Here is a 25,008-nt window from a genome sequence, read left to right on the forward strand (position 1 = left end):
TTCAGAGTAACATTAAGAATGAAGGCCTGAATCTGCTTCCCTCTTTCTTTTTATACCATGTTGATTAGATTGTAAGCCTGCTGGAAGGAATAGTAGTAGTAAAATAGTGATACAGATGTGGGTGCTATCCAGTAAAGTGAAGCACCACTTTTTCCATTTTCCTTGCTGCTCACATTTGGTGGAGGTAAATGCATTCCCACATAAACTGTGTCTTTGGTACCAAATAATAATAATAATAATAATAATAATAATAATAATAATAATAATAATAATTTATTATTTCTACCCTGCCCATCTGCCTGGGTTTCCTCAGTCACTCTGGGCAGTAGTCAAAGAGAGAGATAACTAGAGCATGCACCACTCTGGCAAGACAGTCTGCGGGCAAGTAGGGTCTCAGCCTGCATACCAGATGGAGCTGGTAGATAGCTGCCCTGGACACAGAATTGACCTGTGCCTCTATGGACAGCTGTGAGTCCAAAATGACTCCCAGGCTGCACACCTGGTCCTTCAGGGACACAGTTGCCCCATTCAGGACCAGGAAGTCCCCCACACCCGCCTGCCCCCTGTCCCCTCAAAACGGTACTTCTGTCTTGTTAGGATTCAGCCTCAAACATTGCTCAACTTCCTTTCAAAACAGCCTCTGCTCTGTTATCTGCTCCCTCTCATCTCAAAAGTCAACACAACCCAAATGTTTCTGGTCGTGCTGCCTGCACCATAAATTAACCTAGCCGGCCTCTTCTGCAATTTTAGATGCTTTGCAGAGCCAGCACTGCTGCCAACTGGGTCAGTCTCAAGTCTATCAGTGAGAAGGCAATCTGGCACACTCAACCAAAGTGTTTGTCTTTTGTATTTCCTTTTCTTTTTTCAGCTTGGACTCTGAAAGGAAATCAGTCCTGACTTTGAGTCATGTACTGCAATAAGACACACGAAATTGTTTCAACAAGTTTACATACCCTTGCTTTTTCCTGAAGTGTCTATCTTCCAGGCCCAGTGGTTTCCTGTTTTCCTTGGGAGTTGAATGGAATCTTTAAAGAGAGATGTCTAGTGTTCATATTCTAAAACTGTATTGTAAAGCTGTGGAAATATTATCCCAGTTCAATAATCAGGAATAAGAAATAGGGGTTGATCTTTTTTCAAAGGTAAACATGGCAGAACAGCAGATCTGAATTTTACTTTTGTAGACTAGTTTCTGCATTCACACCCCTCCCATCTAGGCATCCAAGCAGCATGAGCACAGAAAGCACACATTACACCCTTGCAAAAATACTCAAGAAGGATATGAAGTAGGGGTGTGTGGTCTAGGGAGAATCTCAAGGTCCAGTTAGAAGGAAGTGGAGGGCTGCAGTTGGCCATTGGCTCTGAGGTTCCCCACACCTGTCCCAGATAACCAACACTAATAGTTAATGGCATAAGCTGTACTTCTTCCCATGCAGAGCTCCTTAACCAAGCTGAAATAATGTGCCATTATCTCTGTGCTAGAAACATCTATGGTGGTTGAGGAACCCTTTGCAGTGGGGTTACTGTTTTCATGCTAAGGAATTAACAGGTGACTCCCACCCATCTAACTTGTTACTTGATTCAAAATGGTTTCTCCGTGGTTTTCCCCGTTTTCTAGAAAATCGGCAGTTCTCAAGGTTATATATATATATATATATATATATATATATATATATATATATATCGCTTCTTGAAAGAATCAAAGTAGTGAAGGCCAATCCATTGCATGTTGGTTTCTCCAGAAAGCCGATTCTGTCGCACAATGGTTTACTCTGTGATTTAGGAAGCTGTTAAATGAGAGATGGGGAGAAAGGAAGCATATGGAAATACGGTGTCACAATTTCTCATTATGTTATTCTCCTCCTCTTACTGCTTCCTTGCAACTCTGCCTGCACCTCTTGAAGTGGAGTGAGTTACAGCGAGGCGTCTGCTGACAGCAATGACAGCAGTACTTATTCACAGAAACGTGTGATAGAGTGAGCTCTTTCTTCTTTCAGTCATCTCTTTTTTTGCCAAAGGAGACACCCTTGTCTACTTACAATTCAGCAAAGGAGTCTTGTTCATGACCCATAAGTTCTGAGACTGGCACATTTTCTCTTCACTGAGCAGTGACATCGTACCTTGTGGGTCTGATCGGGTATCCACTTGAAATTACACCTGACATCGGCAGAAACCCTATTAAAATACGTACAAGTATATCTTGTACTTGAGTTCACACAGATCTAAAGGTAGCCTAGGGAACATGGGGCTTTTAAAAAAAGATTAAGGCTGTATAAAAGATACTCAAAAGGTACTTGTAAGCTTTAGCAGTGCAGTGCGGTTTGTTTTGGGGGTTTTTTTGAAAGAATATAGAATGTATTTCCCTAAGTTAAGGCACAAAAAGGTCAACAATGCTTCAGGTAAGCAAAACTTTACCTTGGGTTTTTTTTTGTTGGTTTTTTTTGCAGAGAATTTATTATGATGAATTATTAAATTGGTTTTACTCGGAAAATTGTTAGGTGCTCTGTTAAAGGCAGAGGTAAAGAAATATTTAGAAGAATAGATGAATTATTATTCTCTGACATGAGAGCTCTTTTTATTTCCTTTCGGTAAAGTACAAATCCTTCTGGGATTTTCTGGCTGCCTTAAAACATTATACTTTGAAAATCTAAAAAGAGAGAGAAAGAGCTGAGTAAAAGTAAAATTGTTGCTTGTGACATTTCATTGTGCGACACTTGAGACAACTACGTAGTTAGTAATTCTGTATTTCTAAATATTTAGAACTTAAGTTTTCTTCTTTTGGAGAAAGACTGCTTTGCATAGATTCATGGAAAATAATAGCCTAGACTATCGATCAGTGCTAAAGTCAAGATCAGTGCTATTTACTCAATTCCTGTTTGGAGTGAAATTGTTCATTCTAATTTAGAAGGATTTTCTTTTATCACTTTGTCTCAGTATTGTTTCATTGATACTGTTTTGGGGTTGTTAGCAGATAAAGTCAGACTAATGCGGTCAAAGGAATCAGCATTAAGGGGCTATTAGTAAAAAAAAAAAAAAGAAATGCATAGAGGTGATGCATTGATGTTATGTAGAAGGATTTCTGCTTTATTAGCCATGTTAGAAAGTGCTGAATTTGATAATGTATCAGAGTTGGTGCAGATTAATTTAGGTGCATGTAGCACAAGTCTGTGAAGGATTTAAGTCTGAAGACAACAAGGCAGCCACTTAGCAGAGGTTTACACTATAAACTTGCATAGATTTTGTACCACCTTAACAAACACGGCTTCTCCCAAATATCGTGGGAATTGTACTTTGGTGGGGATGCTGAAAATTCTCTGGTTGGCTTGCATCACAGTTCCCAGGATTCCCCAAAGAGGGGGAATGACTGTTAAACCAGCTTTGTCTGCAGTCTAGATTTGTCCACAAGTTTGTATCAGCTAAGAGCTAATTGTTACTCTGAAACTCCCAGGGTGATCAGTTCTGATCTCACAGCTGCTGGAAGAAAAAGTGCAAAGCAAGAAGGCCGCAGCAATTATAGATAGCTTTAGGCATGACTCCTCTACAACCATCCTTGTAATTCAATTTAAAGCATTCCATTAGCCTTTGTGGCAGTAATAAGCTTTGTCTGCAGGAGCTCAAGCAGACAATATTGCTTTTCTTTTTCAAATTAATGCATTCACTTTCTGAACTGCAGGGCGTCTCCAGAGTAATAGTCTGCTTTCAGGAGGAAACATTTTAGAGGGTTAAAGTGGGAGGAGTGGGAAATGGAATTCACATGTGATTCTAGGTAGGCATATGCAATAAATATTTTGACATGCTCAAACTTCTTAACACAGCCTGTGGATTATTAAACCGATGTCTAAGTAAAAGGAGAAAGAAGATTATATTAGGAGAGATTACTTTCCAACCTGGAGTTACTTAACAACATCTCTTCCACATATTGAAGATAAGATGTGGAGTTCCTTAGAGGACATTGAGTCAGGGAAGACCTCCTGGAGCCTCTCCCTCCTAAGGGCTTAACCATATGCTTGCTGAGCGATTCTGCAGAACTACGCAGAAGCAATGCCAGCCCCCAGATTGCTAAACCTTGGAAATCAGTAGTCCAGTGATCTGGAGAATTGGCAAATGCCTTGGAATTGGGAGTAGAGCAACTAGCAGTTCACATATGAGAGACAGAGAGCTGAGATTGTGAATAACGGCTCTCCTACTACCTGTTATATCTCTCTTGTGTGGTGGGTGCCATCTAGACATTATCCTAGCAATGTGGGAGCCACCTATCTATGAACAATTCCTGCTGCTTTCCTGGGAAGACATTTCAGTGTCCCAGCCGCATGGAACGAGTCAGATCACCCAAGTCTTTTGTATGGGATTGGCACGTAAACTTACATTCTCCAAGCTACATGGAATTTCCTCATTGTGAAGCAGCTCCCACCTAGCTAAGAGAACACTGAACAAGCACCAGTGTTGAGATCATACATGTGTGAGCGCTTTGAAGGTCAGTTATAAAATTAATGGTTATAGCATTGGTCGTATTATTAGCTTCCTTCCCAGGTGACCCTCTTATAGTATTATAAAAATTATTAGAGGCCTCAAGCAAAATATTCAGCTATTTCAAAATAATACATTAGTTTCAACCATCTTCACTTCTGTTTCTTCCTTTTCCTTCACCAGCCTTTTCTGCCTGCTTTGCCCCTCTATAAAATTGTCTCATACAATGGCAGCAAAGCTATTCCTATTTACTCCGAAGTGCATATGTTCAGTGGAGCATACTTCCAGGGCAGTGTGCATAGGATTGCAGGCTCAACTAAATTCTTCATTGGAGTGCTGGTGATGTATTTTCCACACTGTAGTGTCTGACAATAGCAAAATAATTGCAATGAGCATATTTGCAGGATTACCAACATAATTCTGTATTTGATTATTTCCTTACAACCGGTGAAATGTATGTGAGGCCAAGAGGTTGCCAGGCTATTAATGTCCTGTTCTGGTTCCGCATTAGAACCAATGGAGCAAGACAGTACCAAGGAGAGCTCCTAGTGAACACTTTGCCCCCAGAAGAGTTGGGAATGAACCGAGGCCTGTTTCAAAACTAGGGTATCTTGAAGGGCCAACCTGTCAGCCTGAAAATGGACAATTCTCCTATATTCAAGGCCTTTTTGCCTGCAGGGCTGAACTGGTGAGGCACTTGAACCAAGGGGAAGAGGACTGTGAGGCTCTTCATTCTGGTTCTGTGTGCCAGGGAGTTGTGACATCAGATTCAGTTGGTTCCTGAAAGTGTCCTTTCATATTGCATCACGGTGTGGTACGCTGGTTTGACATCAACTGATAGGAAGAGCCTACAGAGTGTGGTGAATACAGCACAAGATATTATGGACTGTCCTGTGAATCCGCTGGATGAAATAGCGGAAGAACATTGCCTCAGGAGAGTGAGGAAAATTCTCAGAGATGATTCACACCCTGGCCGGCACTTTCTTGATCTCCTGCCCTCAGGAAGAAGATATAGAAGCTTGATTAGTCGCACCAACAGGGTAAAGAGCAGCTTCTATCCGAGGGCTGTTAGGCTGCTGAATGAAAAGATAACAACAGGCCAACTGACTTTCGGGTTTGGTGGGTGTGCGTCAGTAAACGAGGGGAATTAAGACTAAGAGAGCTGAGTGAGGGATGCTCGTGTAATCTCACTTTATACAAGTTGTACAAGTGACAATAAAGTATTTCAATATTCCTGCTTGGCAGTCTATAGTTCAGTGGATCACCAGCAAGTTCTCAGGCTGGTTGCTTAGCCAGTGACACCATAGTCTCCAGTTTAATGCCCTGGTCACTGCTAGATTCAGGATCAGGATAGTGTTTTGGGGTTTTGTTGTTGTTTTTGCAAAGAAAGGAGACATGCAAGATACCATGGGCTCATCTACACTCATTGTTTATAATATTTAAAATGTGTTATTAAAATGTGACACCAGAAGGCGCTGTAGAGCAGTGAGCCTTCAGCAATGAAGATGCATTGAGCATTTTATAATATTATTTTTAATGACGTTTTACAGATCATTGTAGACCCAGCCCATGTGTAATAGAACTCTATGGCTTTACATTGTATATACATTTGCAAATTTGTACAGTGACTTTGTTACATGCAAAGCATAGTTTACCAATTATTTTAATTTCACTGTTAATTATAGCTGAACTATAGTATGATATAGTTCATCTTTTCTTTAAACATTCCCAGCTGGAGTGCTTTCCTTTTGGGCTTTTAAAACCAATGCAGTGCACCATTGGGTGTGTTTTGTGTCCCTGAGCTCCCCCACTCTCCTCAAGAGAGTGAGGTGGGGATTCATTTAAACACACAGGTGATGACTGACCGCAACTTCTCTCCCAATCATTTTCGCCTTCTGCAGACTCATGGAGGTGAACTTAGCTGGGAGAAAGATCTGATCACAACACTTCCTCTTTCTTTGTGACTGGTGCAGTTCTATATTTAAACACAGAGGGCTAGGTGACACGATTGCAACGTGTACAGCGGGTGTAAGTGAGGATGTAGAGATCATAGGAGTACCCAAAAATATTCTGGACAGGCTCAATAGCTGTTTTTCTTTGTAATCAAGAAGCTGAATGTTTATTGCACTAATATTTCAAACACTCAAATGCAAATGCTGTCATTCTAGTTTGACGCTGTTCTGTGCAACAATATTAACACCCCCCCTGTGTTTATTCTAGCCACATCTACATCTACCACTGGGACAAGTCATCTCACAAAGTGTGGTGTGAATAAGAAAGACTTCTGTGTAAATGGAGGCGAGTGCTTCATGGTCAAAGATCTCCCAAATCCACGATATTTGTGCAGGTAAAAAAACCAAAAACTTTTCTTTAGTAGAGTTGTAGCATCTATTGACAAACACTTTTTCTGCGTTACCTGGTAAATTGTTTAACAATGAATAATTTACTTCACAAATGAACAGCAGAGTCACTGCATTTATTTAACCTCCAAAACATATTGTATTATGGTCTGGTTCCCAGAGTCACCTCAACAATTTACTAATATTAACCTTAGATCTATTGTTAGATCCAGGGTTGGTTTGTCAACAATCATGTGCATTATTAGGAGTGATGTATGTAAGTGTGACACTTACATAAAAGGTTTTAAATGCAATTGTTACTGAAATGAAGCACTGTTTAATAAATCAGGAGGTGTAAAATACAGTGGTGCCTCACAAGACGAAATTAATCCGTTCCGCGAGTCTCTTCGTCTAGCGGTTTTTTCGTCTTGCGAAGCAACCCTATTAGCGGATTAGCGCTATTATCGGTTTAGTGGCTATTAAAGGCTTAGCGGCTATTAAAGGCTTAGCGGATTAGCGGCTAAAAGGCTATTAGCAGCTTAGCGGCTTAGAAAAAGGGGGGCGAAAGCGGGGGGGAAATCGGAACACTTGCAAGACGTTTTCGTCTTGCAAAGCAAGCCTATAGGGAAAATCGTCTTGCGAAGCAGCTCAAAAACGGAAAACCCTTTCGTCTAGCGGGTTTTCTGTCTTGCGAGGCATTCGTCTTGCGGGGCACCACTGTACAAGTTCTGTTTTGCTTCCATTTTAAACTAACTATCCAGTACACTGTCAGCAGGAACACCTTGCAATATTTAAGAAATGCATGCTCTTTTTAGTTTTATGGCCATCCATATTAGCATTTAATGATGGAGCTGACCGAAAACAGTTTAACTGATAATGAATTCTTATCAGACATATTATACCTGTCCAGTAATAAACACAATTAAAGTTCATCCCAAACCAACATAAACAATACTTAGAAGAAAATTAAAATGTATCTAATCATATTCCTTAAAAGATGACCTTTAAAAAATGGAAGTCTGCATTAGCTGAAATCAATATATGAAATTCACATCCGCTGCTCCTTCCTACCTCTTGGCCACATAGTCCCCTTAATGTTGCCAAGTCACAACCCTGCAGTGATATTGGCAGATTTCCTAGTCAAATTATAGATTTCTCTTCAGAAAGGGGAGGATTTGGATTAGCATTATATGTAAAGATAACTGTGAATCTGAGAGTGAAAACCCTGCCAAATGCATCTGATTAAAGAAATGAGGACTGAGGAACAAAACAGATATTGCTATGTCAGTGTATTGTGTCCAGCCAACCAGAAGACGTGGATGATGCTTTCCTAAAACAGGTTACAAAACTTTCACAGAGAAGAGTCATAGTATTACTGGGGTATTTCAACCACCCTGACATCTGATATCAGTCTAGTTCTGCTAAGAGTGAACTATCCAATAGAGTCTTGCCTTGCCTTGCTGACAACTTCGTATTTCAGAAAGTGGAAAGAGTAACAAGGGAGTCTGCAATCCTGGATTTAATCCTGGTGAACAGGGGAGAACTGGTTGATGAATTGAGAGCAGGGGAAACTCTGAAGGAAAGTGACCATGTCATCTTGGAATTCATAAGGGGAAGGGATGTGAAAAATGAGCATAGGTAGACATCTTCCATGGACTTTGGAAAAGCCCATTTCAAATGGCTCAGAGAAAAGCTGGGCAGGGTTTCACGATTAGAAATACTTGAATGAGGAAATAATTCAAAGGGGATGAGAGATTCTGAAAAGTAAATTGTGGAAGGCACTATCACAAACTGTTCCATTGAGAAGGAAAAATGGAAGACAGTTAAAGAAGCCTGTGATTCCTCACAGGGAGCTCTCCAACAAGAGACTTAAAGGGGGCATGTGTGGAAGATAGCAAGAGGAACAGATCGCCAAATATGAGTGCACTGGATTAGGCTGAACGTCTAAATATGGTGTCAGGAATACTAAAGCTCAGAATTAGCTAAGGCTTGCAGGGGATGGGGGGGGAAAACAGCAACCAACTCGCTTATGTTTGGAGCAAGAAAAAGAACATGGAAGGACTGCAGCTTGAGGAAGATGGCCTGAGAGATGGCAGAACTACTTGAATGTCTTTTTTGCCTCAGTCATTTCCTGCAGTGGGAATTCTACCTAGGAAAAGTAGAACAAATTATACAAGGAGAAACTTGCAGCCTACAATTGCGAAGGAGGTGGTTAGAGAACAGTTAGACACTGGGAATTAGTTCAGGTCTCCAAGACAAGATGAATTCTGTCCAGTGCTTTTTTTCTTTAAAAAAATGTTTAGGGATACTCTCATTTTGACTCAAGAAAATAACCATTTTATAGTTCAAATCAGGGGAAATAAATACAGTAAATGGATAAAAGTACAAAGAACATGCATTACCTCATATTACACAGATGACAGCTCACAGTTACTTCCACATTGGCATGAGGTTGTGTGCACTAACATCTTCCTACTCATATTGAAATACTGTCCTTCAACGAGGCCAAACTTTCATCGGTAAAACACCACACATCCACATTCCACACTCCTTCACACATTAAACGCTCGCTTCCATCTGAGACTCATGCTGGTAGCTTCAAGAACACTGTCCAACCATCTCGTCCTCTGTCGTCCCCTTCTCCTTGTGCCCTCCATCTTTCCCAACATCAGGGTCTTTTCGAGGGAGTCTGCTCTTCTCATGAGGTAACCAAAGTATTGGAGCCTCAGCTTCAGGATCTGTCCTTCCAGTGAGCACTCAGGGCTGATTTTCTTAAGAATGGAGAGGTTTGATCTTCTTGCAGTCCATGGGACTCTCAAGAGCCTCCTCCAGACTATAATTCAAAAATATCAATTCTTCAGCGATCAGCCTTCTTTATGGTCCAGCTCTCACTTCCATACATCACTACTGGGAAAACCATAGCTTTAACCATTTTTTTAATCAATAGGTATCACTATTTTCATGGCCACTTTTGGTTGTTGCAGACAGACCTATAGCATAACAGGGGAAGCAGCTGGGTCTTTTTGAGTAATATGTGACATGGAAAAGTTAACCAAATGTTGCACAACCCCCTTGGCATGAATGGCAAACTGACATTTAATTTTAATTGCTTTCTATTTCTTCCTTTAAGTATTACTTCTGCATATGCTACATATATACTTGTGTCAATAAATTGGCAAGAGTGCTAAATAATAAAAGAACAACTGTACAAATTACAAAATATGGGGCCCTTGCCACATGGAAAAACCTCTGTGCTGTTGTTAAACTTGAACTTATCTTTGAAGTTTCCATGGATGTATATTTTATATCTAAAGCCATTTCTGTCCACTTTTTGCATCTGGTAAAATAGTAATCATGTCACAATAAACATTATACTGTAAAATTAGCCTGTTGCAGCAAAAATAACCAAGATTCCAGTTATGCACCTTTCTGGTGCATCTGAGGAACTGAATTCCAGCCTATGAACGCCTGCAACGCAACAATTATGTTAGTGTTTGGTGGACCACTCAGAATATTTTATTCGCTTCATGCTGCAAGTTGCTTCATGCACTTTGCAAAATATGACACATGTTCTATAAACAAGAAGCCTACTAATTTGATGTTACCACATGAAATTTTGTCTGTTTGCCGCAACAGATTTAGATAGCTTCTCTTTTTATCATTTATTTATAGAATGTAATTGAAAGGAAAGGTCAAAATACCTTATTTACATGTTGGAAACCGTATTTGGGAGTCAGTGATTTTTCACTAATTGTGTGGGAAGCTCTCAATCTCATACTTTCCAGAGTTCAATTAGTGTCAGCATAACCATAGATAAGAACAGTGCTTTTTTTCTTTAAAAATTGTTTAGGGGTACTCTCGTTTTCCTACCCATATTGAAATACTGCCCCTCAATGAGGCCAAACTTAGATTCACAAAATGTTTAGGGGTATGTGTACCCCCCAGAAAAAAAGCACTGGATAAGAACATAAGAAAAGCTTTCTGGATCAGGCCTGAGGCTGTCTAGAAGGGGCTCTTTCATAGTTTGAATCCAGACATCCATTTGACTTTTTCTGTACTTATTCCAAGGCATTATTTCTGTCTTGGGTTCAACATAGTACAGTGGTGCCCCGCAAGACGAATGCCTCGCAAGACGGAAAACTCGCTAGACGAAAGGGTTTTCCGTTTTGGAGGTGCTTCGCAAAACGAATCTCCTATGGGCTTGCTTCGCAAGACGACAATGCCTTGCAAGTTCCTGCAGTTTTTTTTCCTTCCCCCCCCCCCTTTTTCTAAGCTGCTAAGCTGCTTATCAGCTGATCCGATCAGCAGATAAGCCGCTAAAAGCCGCTAATAGCGCTAATCCGCTAATCCGTCAATGGGCTTGCTTCGCAAGACGAAAAAACCGCTAGACGAAGAGAATCACAGAACGGATTCTTTTCGTCTTGCGAGGCACCACTGTACTGAATGGAAATGATAAATCCAGCCAAACACTGGCTAGTGCTTATCTTTTAGTCTACCCCATGGCAGTAATAGCAACAACAACACAAAAAGAAGCAACACCATGGCATCTGATTTAGAAGTTTAAGGGCGACTTTGTGCTTAACACATGCCCATTCTGGTTACTTAAAGGTTCCAGAGGCAGTTTCTACATGTAACCACTGGGAGAGGCTATCTGTAGGTTTGGAGTATGGTGTCATCAGTATGTAGATGATAACCACCTCTGCTTCCTTCTCTATTAAGATTCTAACGAGGGAGTGAAAACCCATAACCAGTGTCTGGAGGCTGTGATGGGCTTAATGCGAGCTAACAAGCTGAGTTTTAATCCAAACATGACAGAGGTGCTCCTAAGTATGTCCTCTGTTCTGGAAAGGGGTGTGTTTCCTCTGAAGAATAAGGTGCACAGTTTGGGGGTTCTCCTGGACCTGGCTTTGCTCCATGATGCTCAGGTGGTAGCCAGGAGTGATTTTGCACAGCTTTGGCTTATGCGCCAACTGCGCCGCTGCCTGAAGGGCAGGTCTGGCCACTGTTGCACATGCTTTGCTCACCTCTGAGTTTGATTATCGCAACACACACTACTTGGAGGTTTCCTCTGAAGAATGTATCTAGCAGCTACAACTGGTGCAGAATGCTCTGGGCAGAAGTGGTGGCGAGGGCATGTTACTTGTGCTACGTTGGCTCCCAGCTTGCTTCTGAGCCCAATTCCAAAAGCTGTGTGTGGCCTTTAAAGTCCAAAACAGCTAAGGTGCAGGTATGGGAAGGAATGCTTGCTTGCATCCATGTGAGACTGCCGGCCTGTTGTGGTCATTTGAAGGGTCCTTACTCCACATCGTGTCTTGCCTTTGTCTGAGGCGAGTGTGCGAACCAAAGTCTTATCCACATTGGTACTTAGGCTTTGAAACATCCTCCTTCTGGAGTTGCATTTGGTTCCTTAGACAGTATTTTTCATTGGGCTTCACCTTTTCCCCACCAACCCCTGATGTTCCTAAGGTATTATTATTGTTTGTCATGACATAATCCGACAGCAAATTTATATTTTATATATTTCATTTTGTAATTTAAGTTCTTGTGCACTACTACGAGTGGCCTTTCAACTAAAATGTGGCATTAAAATAAACCTTAACTTACTTTACTTTTTTAAAAAAAATGGACTCAAATGAATTTTTTTTGTCATTGTTTATCATTTACATTGCAATGTCAAGATTATGAATTTGTTGTTAGAAACTAATGCAAAGAGAAAATGTGATCTAATAAGTTAACTAATCAGCAAGTGATGAGATGGTCCATTGTGAATATATGGTGCTTTTTTTTCATGAGGTAGATTTTTTGTAATAAAATTGCAAATTAAATCTATGCAATCAGAGTATCTATAATAAATAAAAAATAAATAAAATTTCCAGTAGCACCTTAGAGACCAACTAAGTTTGTTCTGGGTACAGTGGTACCTCGGGTTAATAACTTATTTCATTCCAGAGGTCCATTCTTAAACTGAAACGGTTCTTAACCTGAGGCGTGCTTTTGCTAATGGGGCCTCCTGCTGCTGCTGCACTGCTGGCGCGCGATTTCCATTCTTATCCTGGGGCAAAGTTCTTTTAAAAAAATATTAATAATTTCAACATATAAACTATCAAAACCTATCATATTCATTAATTTCCCCCCTTCCCCCCCCCAAAGACTTCCCTCAGCTCCTCTCTCTGATTTCTGAGCACATGTTATTCTCTGCATGTTATCAAATTGCACATATCCTTACGTTAACTATCTATCATGTTATCCTGGGGCAAAGTTCTTAACCTGGAGCAACCAATTCCTGGTTAGCAGAGTCTGTAACCCGAAGTGTCTGTAACCCGAGGTACCACTGTATAAGCTTTCATGTGCATGCACACTTTTTCTTCTTCGTTCGTGCATGCACACAAAAGCTTATACCCAGAACAAACTTAGTTGGTCTCTAAGGTGCTACTGGACAATTTATTTATTTATTTATTTATTTATTTATTTATTTATTTATTTATTTAGACTTCTTCAAACCAACACAGCTACCTACCTGAATATAGAATATCTGTAAAACAGACTTGGATATTTTGTCTTTTTCCATTATTATTTTTTCCCTCCCAGAGGTCATTGCGAGGAGTTTTCATATTCCATAGGAAACAGAGTAGCATTCTCTCTGTTTTTCTGGGTTCTGCTGTTTTTTTTCAATCGCTGATCACATTTTTGCCCTTTAGGTGCCTACAGGGATACACTGGGAAAAGATGTGCTGAAGTTCTGCCCATGAGAAGCCAGAACCAAGAAAGTATGTTGTAAAATAATGTGAAATCTGCTTTCTTCTCCAACTGCAGCAGTCAAAATCAGTGTCACTTGGTGTTTTCATCCTTCAGTTTGAACTGGGCTCTGTTTCTTCTGCCTTGGGCTGTACATTGTCATATGTACATTATAAATCAGTATAATGGTTTTTTCCTCTTCAATGCATTTTTTTTCATTATTAAAACTGCATGCTATCCTATATGTGTCCTGAAACTTTGACCTAAAAAGAAAGCTTGCTGGTGTGTACTGATTTCATTTTGCCATAAAACAAAAGTGATGTTTTCATTGGGAGTGTTGTACTCTCGTGTTATATTTCTCTAAAGTTCACCTCAATTCACTTCACTTTTGAGCTTTGATGGCAGTGATAAACAGAATCGGTTGCTGGAGATGAACACACCAAGTCCAGGCCACACACACACTAAAGAAGCTTCTCTCTTAGCGTGTATTCACCTCTTCTCTTTTTCTCTGTTTTCTCTACCTTTTTGTTTTTGTTTTTACTCTCAGGTGCCCAAATGAATTTACTGGTGATCGCTGTCAAAACTACGTAATGGCAAGCTTCTACAGTACGTCCACTTCCTTTCTGTCTCTGCTTGAATAGGAGCATGCTCAGTTGGTGCTGCTTTTCTTATCGCTTCATCTTTCCTCAGATTTTTTTATCTGTTAACTAAACGGATTACACAAACTCTGGCGTAGATTGCCTCTGCCTTGTTTGCATGGAAAAGTGACGGCACAAGAAATTTCAAGAATTCAACTAAGATTTGAGTTGGCAAAATTAGGCAAATTGTAAAGGCACCGCTCTAGTTTTAACAGTTGAACTCAGCTGCTGCAATATGAAAGAAGCCCAAATAATAAATAAAATGTAGCGCTGCGCTAATGGAGTACATCCATAGGCCTAAATCCAACACAGAGCTAGGCAGACTTAAGCCCACCGAAACCAGTGAGCTTGAGCAAATTAGGTTTCAACCATAGTAGTTATCCAAACAATAACCATGTAACAAGCACGTTTTGAAAGGTGAATTTAGGCGGTCCAATTTTATCAGCCATGTGAAAAAGCGTGTAAGGTGAGATACATAAAGAAGGTTTTCACTGGTGGTAATGAATTATCAATAAATATTTTATATCACGCTAGTCTTTTTTCCCCAAAGGGTGTTTAGTTGCAAATAATGTATTTTAAAAAGTATGAAAATATCAAGAGCTCTGCGGTGTCCCTCAAAACCTCACTAAGCATTTAAAGTACCTCCTTAGATGCCAGACAATTTTTTTATCCTAATGAGGATAAAAACAAGTAAAAACACCCTCATAAAAAGCTGAGACTGAGAAAACCCCTTGAATGTCAATAGAAATATAATTTCATATGTTCTTACAAATACTGTATCCACTCATGGAGTGAGTGTCCTGTGTTTGTGCTAAGTTGTACAGGTTTTTTCCAAAACTAACTAGAAAAGATGGAACTAATCAATATACTGTATGCTAGTTCAGTTTAATTTCCATTAGTGCACAGCCTGCACTGGACATACAGTTCCATCTTCCTCATCTATGAACAAAAAAATGTATATGAATAATCTACAGTAACCCTCCTAAGCCTTACCTCTCCCATATTTCAAGTTTTCTGTTGGGAATGAGGGAGTTAGATTCCACACTGGCCAGATGTTTATCTTAAGTACTAAAAAGCTCATTTGTATAGACTCTACGTCATAGTGCTTTAAAAGTTTTCTTGACAATTGTATTCCCCAAATAATATGAAACTATTTTCTAATTTATTTTCTATTGCTCTTCTTTTTTAAAAAAAGTATTTTTGATGGTCAAGAATATATGAAAACATAATATTAAAATGGAGTTGTTTGCCTAATTAGATTAAAAGATTGAATATGTTATGCATTTGCTGCATTTTATGTGTGAGCCATTAAAATAATTGATTTTTACTTGTGTTGCTTTCCTAAAATATAGACCTAAATATTTCAACTTAAGTAGTCCCGTAGACCATTACTTCTTTTGAATTCCAGATTACCGTTACTGTGGACAACAATGAACAATGTCCACTCACTTGCCAAACAGAACCCCTGATTTGTCTTCTCTTTACCCTACTCCCATCACCTGCATATCCCTCAAAATCTTCTCCAGAGATCCTCAGTCCTCCAGAGCAATTTATTAATTTGTTAAATTGCTTTGCTGCCATTCATCTGAAGATCACAGGGGCGGTTCACAACATAAAAATACGAAACGAGAACACAAAATACATAATAATAAAACAACCAATAATCCTTCTTCCACAAAAACATTTTAAAAGGCTATCGAATGTTAATCAGCCAAAGGCCTGGTTACAGAGAAAGTCAGTCTCTTTGGGGGAGGAGACAAAAGAGAGCCCCTGTTGCATGAGGGGGTCACTTGCTCATGCTACATGGGATTCCACCCTTTATATTTACATAGAATGCATGCACCACACAATTTTCTTGATATTGCTTTGTAATACAAACATACATTTCCTTTTTGTATTCCCACATATGCTACAGTGATTCTCCCACTATAAAATACATGGTGGTCAACATTGACCCATTTTGAGGGATATACAGTACCACATTTTGGATTTTTGTGCCTAAGATGCTCTGCTATGAAATGTCTTAAGATATTTTCAAAGCCGCACCTACTCATACTTCTTAGCTCCCTCAACTTCTGAGGAGCTTGAACAATCAGAGAACCGTAGAATATTAGAGCTGGAAGAGACCCCAACCCCCTTCAATGCAGAAATCTCAACTAAAGCATAATTAAGAAACAAATTTACAACAAGAACTAAAAAGTGCACTATGTTACTATAAACTGCAAAGGGCAGAGCCCAGAGAGAGTATTAACTGAGCATGCAGCCAATCCATATTCTCTATATTTTTGTTCAACCTAATGTAGTTCAAATATGGATATTAAATGGAGATGGATGCCATTACTGTGCTAGATGCTCTATCTTCAACTGGATTGAAAATATATGAATAGCAATTTTTATTTTGTTGGCATAGAGAATTCCATCATCAGTGTTAGCCAGGCATGAATTCAAAATCCATGGCCAGAGAGCCAGCAAAACTATGAACATGTTGATCATTATTGGGTTTAAATTTACATAATTTTGGAATATGAAACAGGGCTTGTTTCAAAAAGAGGCAGCGCTTTGTTGCGAGTGTCTTAAATATTGCATTTGACATTCAAAGTTAAGACTTTATTATGTTAAATATGAACGTACAGAGATGGTATTATACCAGTCTTTCCTGGTTTTAATCATAGCTGGATTATTATCATCATCATTTATTATAATTATCCTTATTATCACAGTCAATATGATTGAAAGCTGTTGGACAATGAGCCATCACCACATGGGCACAGCTGACCTCAGGAACAGATAGTTGCATGTGTGCTGCTAAAAAAGTGCAAAAAATACTCAGTTGAATCTACATTCAACTTTCGCATGCATTGGCTGCCGTACCCTCGTGGTGATGGATTTTGTTAACTGTATTTAAAGTAATGTTTTGTTTCTAATACAGTATATCACAAATGATGAAATATAAGAGAACAGTAGCAGAGTAAATTAGAATACATATATAACAAAGCACGGCTGTCTGGGTTATTTTTTAAAAATCAGGGGAATGTTACCATGAATATCAAATATCAAATGGAGTGATACACATATTATTCTGGAGTCAGAATGAGCAATGCATGTTTCCCTTGCATGCTTTTTGGCCAAGGTTTACGTGCCAGAATATATTTTCTTTAAGTACCGATCTCCCGTTGAATTATTTCAAATAGAAGCTGTCTGAAATGAGTTACTTTCACTGGAATTAATTTCCATTCAGCCTGCCCTCCTTGCCTACAAACTAGTGTAAATGCAGTAATATATACGCATGAGCATGTCACTAATTCTACTGAAGACTCTACCAAGCTTTCTATGCAACTAATATATATTGTTAGTAGTGTTCATGTAGGCATGTAATACTGGCTCTGTAGGGGAAAATCTCTGAATTCAGATTCGTTTAAACCCTTAAAATGTTACTGATTTCTGGGAGGGCAAATTTCCCCACCACCACCCTTACCATGTATAATTTTTTACCTTAGGTTTCTAAGAGTAAATAAGAGTAAATAAATGTTGGTCTTATTTAAATACAGAGGAACAGAAAAGGTGGTTGTTTTTAAAGATGTAGAGAGGGGATCCAGAGGTAAGCAGAGTAGTAACATTTTGGTGCAGGAAATAAGGATTAAATGTAATATGGGCAACCATATGTTTTATAAAATATGCTCTTGTGCACGCTACACACACATGTAACTCCCACTATTGTTGGCCTTCCAGACCTAGCAGCCTGTTGAAGAAAGTGCTTTTTTTCTTAAAAAATGTTTAGGGGTACTCTCCTTTTCCTACTCATAGTGAAATATTGCCCCTCAATGAGGCCAAACTTCGATTCACAAAATGTTTAGGGGTATGTGTACCCCTGCATACCCACAGGAAAAAAGCACTGGCCGAAGACAATTTCAAAGGACCCAAATAAACTAACTCCATGGGTACTATTATTTAGGTGTTGCTTCATTGATTAGTCAGAGTACCAGTGTGTGAGACTTAGGCACTCCAAAATTTGCCGCGTCTAATCCGGCCCCAAACTTTATTTTTCTGCTCCAAACCCCTATGTTACTGGAGATACATTCTTTCTTATTTCCAGTTTATAATAAAATGTAAAGAACACAGGAAAATGAGTTGTATCCCCAGTAATTTTCAGCACAATCAAAATGTTCTGGTGCCATAATGTTTTGCAATGAGGAATGCTGTTTTAAAATGAGATCCTAGCAACTCTATTCCTTTTCAAGCAGTTTCCTCCGTTCCTAATTCCTCTTCTGAGACTTCCATCCCAGACGATAAGATAAAAGTAGTGTTTTTCACATTTGTGCCTTTAAAATATAAATCTACCTAGTTGATCAGCATGGGAAACCAATTAGCTCCACAAGGCAATGGACAAAGAAGATGGCACTTTCCCTTCAGACATAAGCACTGTCAAAATATAACTTGGTTCTGTTTTAACTAATAAACTCCCCGGGTTCAATTTATTACTCTGTGTAATAGACTGAAAGTCAATTTGATACAGCCCAGCGTAAGAGGGGAAATATAGAAATATAAACAGGAAGACGTTGCCTTGCTAGAGTCACTATTTTAAATGCCCACTATGAGTTACAGGCCTACAAACTAGCAAATTTCATATACAGATGTTTTTAGATCCACGTGTTGGGCAGATGCTACAATAGCCAGGTGTTACGACAATCAGTTCAAAGAGTCCGTCACCATGATATATCAGAAATATATTTAAGGGTTCACATAAACTGGTGCATTCACCATGTTCCTCCAGATTATATACAGATGCCAGAGTGTATTTGCTGTAAACAATCGTTTCACAAATGGACACAAGAGCCTGCCAAAGCTTACATGAACTCTGCCACATTAACCTCATGCCATTTGCCCTGTCTCCTTGTGCAAACACCAAATAGATATAATATCCATGTGTAACTTGTTTTTTTTTTTTCCAGTACAGTGTATTGCTCTTTTCTGAAACTATTTTCCTTTTTCTTTCTTTTTATGTCAACTTTCTGCATTGGCAGAGCATCTTGGGATTGAATTTATGGGTATGGAACAATCATTCCTTTTAGCTTTGCAGATTTTAGACCCTGAGAGATTGAAAACCTTTTTATTTCCCCCTCTCCCTTCAATTCCTAACCAACTTCCTTATGCTTTAGAAGGGATCATACAGCTATAACAGTTTTTGCCAGCTCCCTATCTGCACTTAACATAAACATGTATAAACTGTGGATTATGCTTGAGGTGGCCATAAAAGACTGGAAATTTACTTTTCCTGCTCGGTTTCTTGGCTAACTTGCTTTTGCTACAATCTAGCATTGCTGCTGTCCTGTCTTGGAAGCACCTGCCAAATTTCCATCTGTCACAAAGAAAGAAAGAATGGCCATTCTGTAGAATGGCAAGATTACTGTTTAGGACATAGGAGACCTAGTTTGAAACTTGCACCATTCTACCACCACAAATCCTGCTGAAATGAATGCTTTAATAGAGGATTTGAGGATTGCAGATTGAAGGACTTGTGGGCTTGACTTCTTCCATGTATTCAGCGAGCGTGGGCAGTGCCTAGCATGTGAAGCAAAACCAGGTAAAACAGAGGCAATGTAAGGCAAAGCACAGGGAAAGTGAAGCAGGCCTATAGCAAGGGACATCTGCAGCAGTTTTAGTACAGACCAGAGACCTCTACTTGAAGCCTTTTCACATGATTTGCTGTGACCTATTGCTTTGCAAGGGACGCGGGTGGCGCTGTGGGTTAAACCACAGAGCCTAGGACTTGCCAATCAGAAGGTCGGAGGTTCGAATCCCCGCGAAAGGGTGAGCTCCCGTTGCTCAGTCCCTGCTCCTGCCAACCTAGCAGTTCAAAAGCATACCAGTGCAAGTAGATAAATAGGTACCACTCCAGCGGGAAGGTAAACGGCGTTTCTGTGCGCTGCTCTGGTTTGTCAGAAGTGGCCTAGTCATGCTGGCCACATGACCCGGAAGCTGTACGCCGGCTCCCTCGGCCAATAAAGCAAGATGAGTGCTGCAACCCCAGAGTTGGTCACGACTGGACCTAATGGTCAGGGGTCCCTTTACCTTTACCTATTGCTTTGCAAAAGGCTTTCTGCAGGATATGTTTGCTATCCTTTGGTCCCCTATTTTTCCAACTGCCTGGTGACTGTGCACAAACAGCCTACCTGACGTTCTTCTTGCTCCATGTTGGGACCCTCTGTGGGCTCAGATCCTAATGTCATTACAACAGATAATGTTCTCTGTGGCAATGAATACACATGTGTGTGTTGCATTGCTTGTGTTTCTGAGCACCAGCCCAAAATATAATATTGGAAGCACAACACTTAAAGAGAAGTCCAGACCACTGGAGCGATCAAACCACAGGAGAGATTATTTGTAGCAGGATAGGACGCACCTGATTGATGATTTTTAAAGTAGGATAAGGACAATAAAAGCCTTATACTGGCCACACCCAGTGTAATAATAATAATAATAATAATAATAATAATAATAATAATACTGCAGGAGGAATTTTCAGCAGAGTGCTAATCAGATGCAGCAGAATGTAGATGAGGTCCATCTGTTCCTCATTATTTCCAGCTGGGTGATGTGTATTCAGTTATACATCCCCATCCAAAGTCTACTGCAATTAACCTGTAACACGTACAGCTGGGCTGGGGGCAAGTAAGCGTTCTTCCCTCATGGCACCCACTCCCTCGCACAGATGATTGAACCCTTTTAGAAAGAGGCACGAAATCACCAAAAAGTGGGGATACGGTTTTATGGAGGGTTTGCAAAACATTTCCTCCATCTTGGCACCAAGAGAGAGTGAGCAGGTGTGAGAATGAGCTGCAGGATTATAAACTTGGAAACTGTCGAGGACGTTGCAAGAGTGAGGAAGTGAAAGGACAAGGAGGGAGAGCGCAGGTCCACCAGGAAGAACGTTTGTAACACATTTCTTCAGATTACTGGCTTTTAAGTAATAATAAAAGCTTTCCAGAAAGTATCACAAGAAGATACACAGTTCACCACACGTAGCATGTTGTATGCCTTGAGGACGCCACACAGACTGAGAAACTTCTTGTTAGTAAGACAGGGGCTGACTCAAAACGGTAGCAAAATGGTTTACGTTTTTACAAACGTTTTATTGTCTTTTCCATAGTCACGGCCATATTATATCTTAAGCTGGACACAGGATTGCCACCAAAGCCAGCATTCCCGTGAAGTAGCCTCTGCATGCAGTAATATCTAGGAGTACTTGCCACATGGCAGTTCTGCATCATGCAACACATTATTGCAGGGAGAGATCGCCATAGGAGATGCCACTGGTGATGGTATCCCTGGTGTTGGTGTAATCATAACCGTGGTCTATCATGGGCAGGAGGGAGGAGAAAACACTATTTTCACAAGTTAATAACTGGTAACTACAAACAGAATTCTATGTTAACCCTTTCTGAACTGCACTAATTAACTGGATTGCATTTAGCATGACCTTTCTGTCTCTTGTTGTATTGTAACATTATAAGACTCCAGGTGCTTGGCTGCTCAATCAGTGCTTTCAGGTGAGCATAGGTTAGGAGTTATGCTGTATGTGAAATCCCTTCAAACTCTGCTTCAATCTTATTTTCAAGCATTTTCCTTCACTCTTTTTTCCAGTTATCAAGCATGCTGTGCCAGGCTTATAGTTGACTTCTCAAACTTTTAACTTTCTCTTTCCCGTCAGTTCCTCTCTTTTTCTTCTCTCCCATATATTTGTGATTGCTTCCCTACCTTAACTTCCTTTTCTTGGATTTTTATTTGTATAATCAGTTCAATGTTCTAGTTTTTCTTTTCTCACAAAACTGACCCTTCCTTCCCTCTTTTAATAAGTAGTGCTATTAATTTTTGCCTGAATATGTTCAGAAGCCTGTTAACTGATGTTTACATTGGGATTGGCTTGTAGGAAATAACTCATCCAACAATAGGATGCATTGTATCATAGAGATGAAAGGGTTTTATTTAATTCCAGTCTTGGTTCATAGTAAATTTCAAGTTGCCCTATTTCTTTGAAGTATGTCTCAGAAACAAACTAGATGATATCCACAAAGTGTGTGTAATGCCTCTCATGGCTTTTTTTTAATTAGAAAAACTATTTTCAGAGGGGTTGTGGTTGTGGGAAGGGAAAGAGAGTATGCCTGTGATCCTCTGTTCAGTCCTCGATGAATAAATCCCATTGAATTTAATTCATTTTAAGGCACGTAAGAGATCACAGCAAAAGGGGCAATACCAAATCTAATAAAAAATAAAGTGGTCTTGCTAGAGAGCCTAGAAATCTCAATTATCCATTAAACATTTTGGTAACTGTTGTTTAATCTATGATACAAATAAAAGTCCACACAGGCAAAGCCTGAGGATAATAGATAAGTACAAGAAAAAAATTCTTCCTTTAATCTATTTGTCTCGAAAGAAATGGGCAGAGAAAAAAACGACTTAGAAAGATGTGCCATGAAAAACAAAACTATCTATGCAAAAACACCAGTGCACATGTAGAAGCCAAACTACGTTTTCCAAAATGCCATGAAAGGAAAGCAAAATTTCTTCCAGGCATAGTCAGCACTTCATGGAAGTTCCTTCCTCCCAAACTGATACACCGCAGCATATCAGCACACGCTGCCAATTATTGGTCAGTGCCCACTATGATGTAATCAAACTATATGCTGGGTCAATGTCTAAGCAAATATTTACGCTCTTAGGAGCAACAGTGACGGCAGAGGTGAAGAATTTGGGACCTAACAGGCCAGTGCCAGAAAACAGTAACAGATGAAGGCAAAGCAAGACCTAGCAGATGTCTTATCTGCAAACATACAAAGATCAGCAGACCAGGAAATTGCCAAACACTAACAGACTCTTAAGCATAAAAGTAGCAGACTTTCAGAGTCTGTCCCATTGATGGTAACCTAATTTCCAAAAGAAATTGAAGTTATTTTTTCTCCCCTCCCTCCCTTAAATTTAAGCATTTATGTTTATCAGCAGTGCTCCATTCATTCAGGGATAGGGAACCTGTGGTTTTCCAGAGGTTTTTGGACTACAACATTCCTGACTGGCTGGACCTGGTGGGAGTTGGGTGCCCTACGTCATCCAGAGATCCACAGGTTCCCCATCTCTGCAACTCCTTGTTGGATCCTCACACCTTGGTTGCGTTACTCTTGCTCTATCAGGATGATGTAACAGTTTTGCAATTTTGTACTGAAAATACAAACCACAAAAGGAATAGAGGAAACAAAAAGTTCCATGAGCCAGTGTACAGTTAGTATCAATGTTCTAATTGTAACGTTTCCTTTGTTCAACATACACAATGATGTTTTGCCAAGTGTGACAGACAATGGAATGTGGTGGGGGGTTTTCCAAACCAAACATTGCTTGCCCTAAGAATTACTTAATAATGATAAAATATCACTTGAGTGAGGTCATTGCGGTGGAACAGATCTTCTTCACGCAACTGTTCTTTTTGCTACAGTTATGACATTTGAGTAAGCATAGCAATATCTGTGTGATACAATGCATTGCTGCCTATTGCTGCAGCCACTTTGGGGCCAGTGGAAAGAATTGGGGTCAGCAGATAAACTGCATTAGCAATCCTCTAAAAGTGGTGCAATTTTCACCGGTGGCGTAATTGCAAGCCAAACTCAAAAGTACAATGGTAACTTTTCTCATGTAAAGATTGCTGTGATCTAAGTTAATACTGGAAAAGCAGCAGTGTGTTTTAAAATGCCAAAGAAGAAAGGGAAAGGGGAGAGAAAATTGTTGGGTTCGGGGGAGAGATTGCTGTAAATCTATCTTCATCCAGCTCTCTTTGCAAGGAGGAAAAACCTGTTTCTACACTACATGCATTGTTGTTCTATCAGTGCATTTTATTTTGCATAATTTTTTGTTTTTCTAAATTTTTATTAAAATTATGTTTAAAAACAGAATTTTTAAACTACAAGTACAAATTAATTTGAATTATATTTATTTTAAACTTCATATTCCTCCATCCCTAGTATTGCATTTGGATCTTAATTTCTAAACTTAAATTTTGTATGGTGATTGTGCCATTGATTTCACTGCGTGAGATTGTAAAATAATTGTTTGTGGCACTGGTTTTTTATTATCTAGTGTACATTTTGTAACCTTCTCCTTTTTGCCCCTTTCTAGAAGCTGAGGAACTCTACCAGAAAAGGGTGTTGACCATAACTGGCATCTGCATTGCTCTCCTAGTAGTTGGAATCATGTGTGTTGTGGCCTACTGCAAAACCAAGTAAACTTTCCTCTTCCTTTCTATATTTGTGTTTATCACTGAGGGATCGGGACCCTGTCAAAACAATAGGCTAAGACAGTGTTTCCCAACCTTTTTTGGGCAAAGGCACACTTGTTTCATGAAAAAAATCTCGAGGCACACCACCATTACAGCCCCGTGACGTCAGCACGCAGCGTCACGCCGGGGAGGGACATGAATTGCTAGCAAATTACATAATCACCTCCTTGAGGGCTGGCTCATCTTCTCCGAAGGCAGAACCCCATTAATTAACAGCACAGACTCACACCATAGCCAAGACGAGGGGGGGAAACCTCAGTCATGCACAGTCATGCACATGTGGGGGCTAAATGAGGACGAAGACCGGGCAGAGAGCAGGGTTCAAATCACCCCACCTGGCCAGGACAATCCCTGGGTGCTCCCTTGGGCCACTCGCCTGACCCACCTCGCAGGGCTGTTGTTGCGAGGATAACACGGGGAGAACCACGCGCGCCCCCGGGAGCTCCTTGGAGGAGAAAGCGGGCGATGAATGCAATGCACGAAATATATGAGAGGCGACCAGGTTTTGCAGGTGA

General features: G+C 40.0%; 1 protein-coding gene across 20 annotated transcripts in view; it reads left to right on the plus strand.

Annotated features, from left to right (window-relative positions):
- Positions 1-25,008, plus strand: part of NRG1 (neuregulin 1) — a 493,798-nt gene that overhangs the window by 456,912 nt on the left and 11,878 nt on the right. For 11 of the 20 annotated variants that reach the window (XM_083481458.1, XM_083481461.1, XM_083481442.1 and 8 more), the window contains 5 exons: positions 6,685-6,811; positions 14,085-14,143; positions 19,197-19,220; positions 21,687-21,722; positions 24,334-24,436. In XM_083481458.1, coding sequence (XP_083337584.1) covers positions 6,685-6,811; positions 14,085-14,143; positions 19,197-19,220; positions 21,687-21,722; positions 24,334-24,436 — 349 coding nt within the window. Of the gene's footprint in view, positions 1-6,684; positions 6,812-13,501; positions 13,570-14,084; positions 14,144-19,196; positions 19,221-21,686; positions 21,723-24,333; positions 24,437-25,008 lie in introns of all 20 variants that reach the window. The other 9 variants (XM_083481455.1, XM_083481444.1, XM_083481443.1 and 6 more) reach the window with 3 other exon arrangements.

The sequence above is a fragment of the Podarcis liolepis genome (assembly GCF_965112155.1).
Source record: "Podarcis liolepis genome assembly, chromosome: 17".
In the NCBI taxonomy this organism is placed as follows: Eukaryota; Metazoa; Chordata; class Lepidosauria; order Squamata; family Lacertidae; genus Podarcis; species Podarcis liolepis.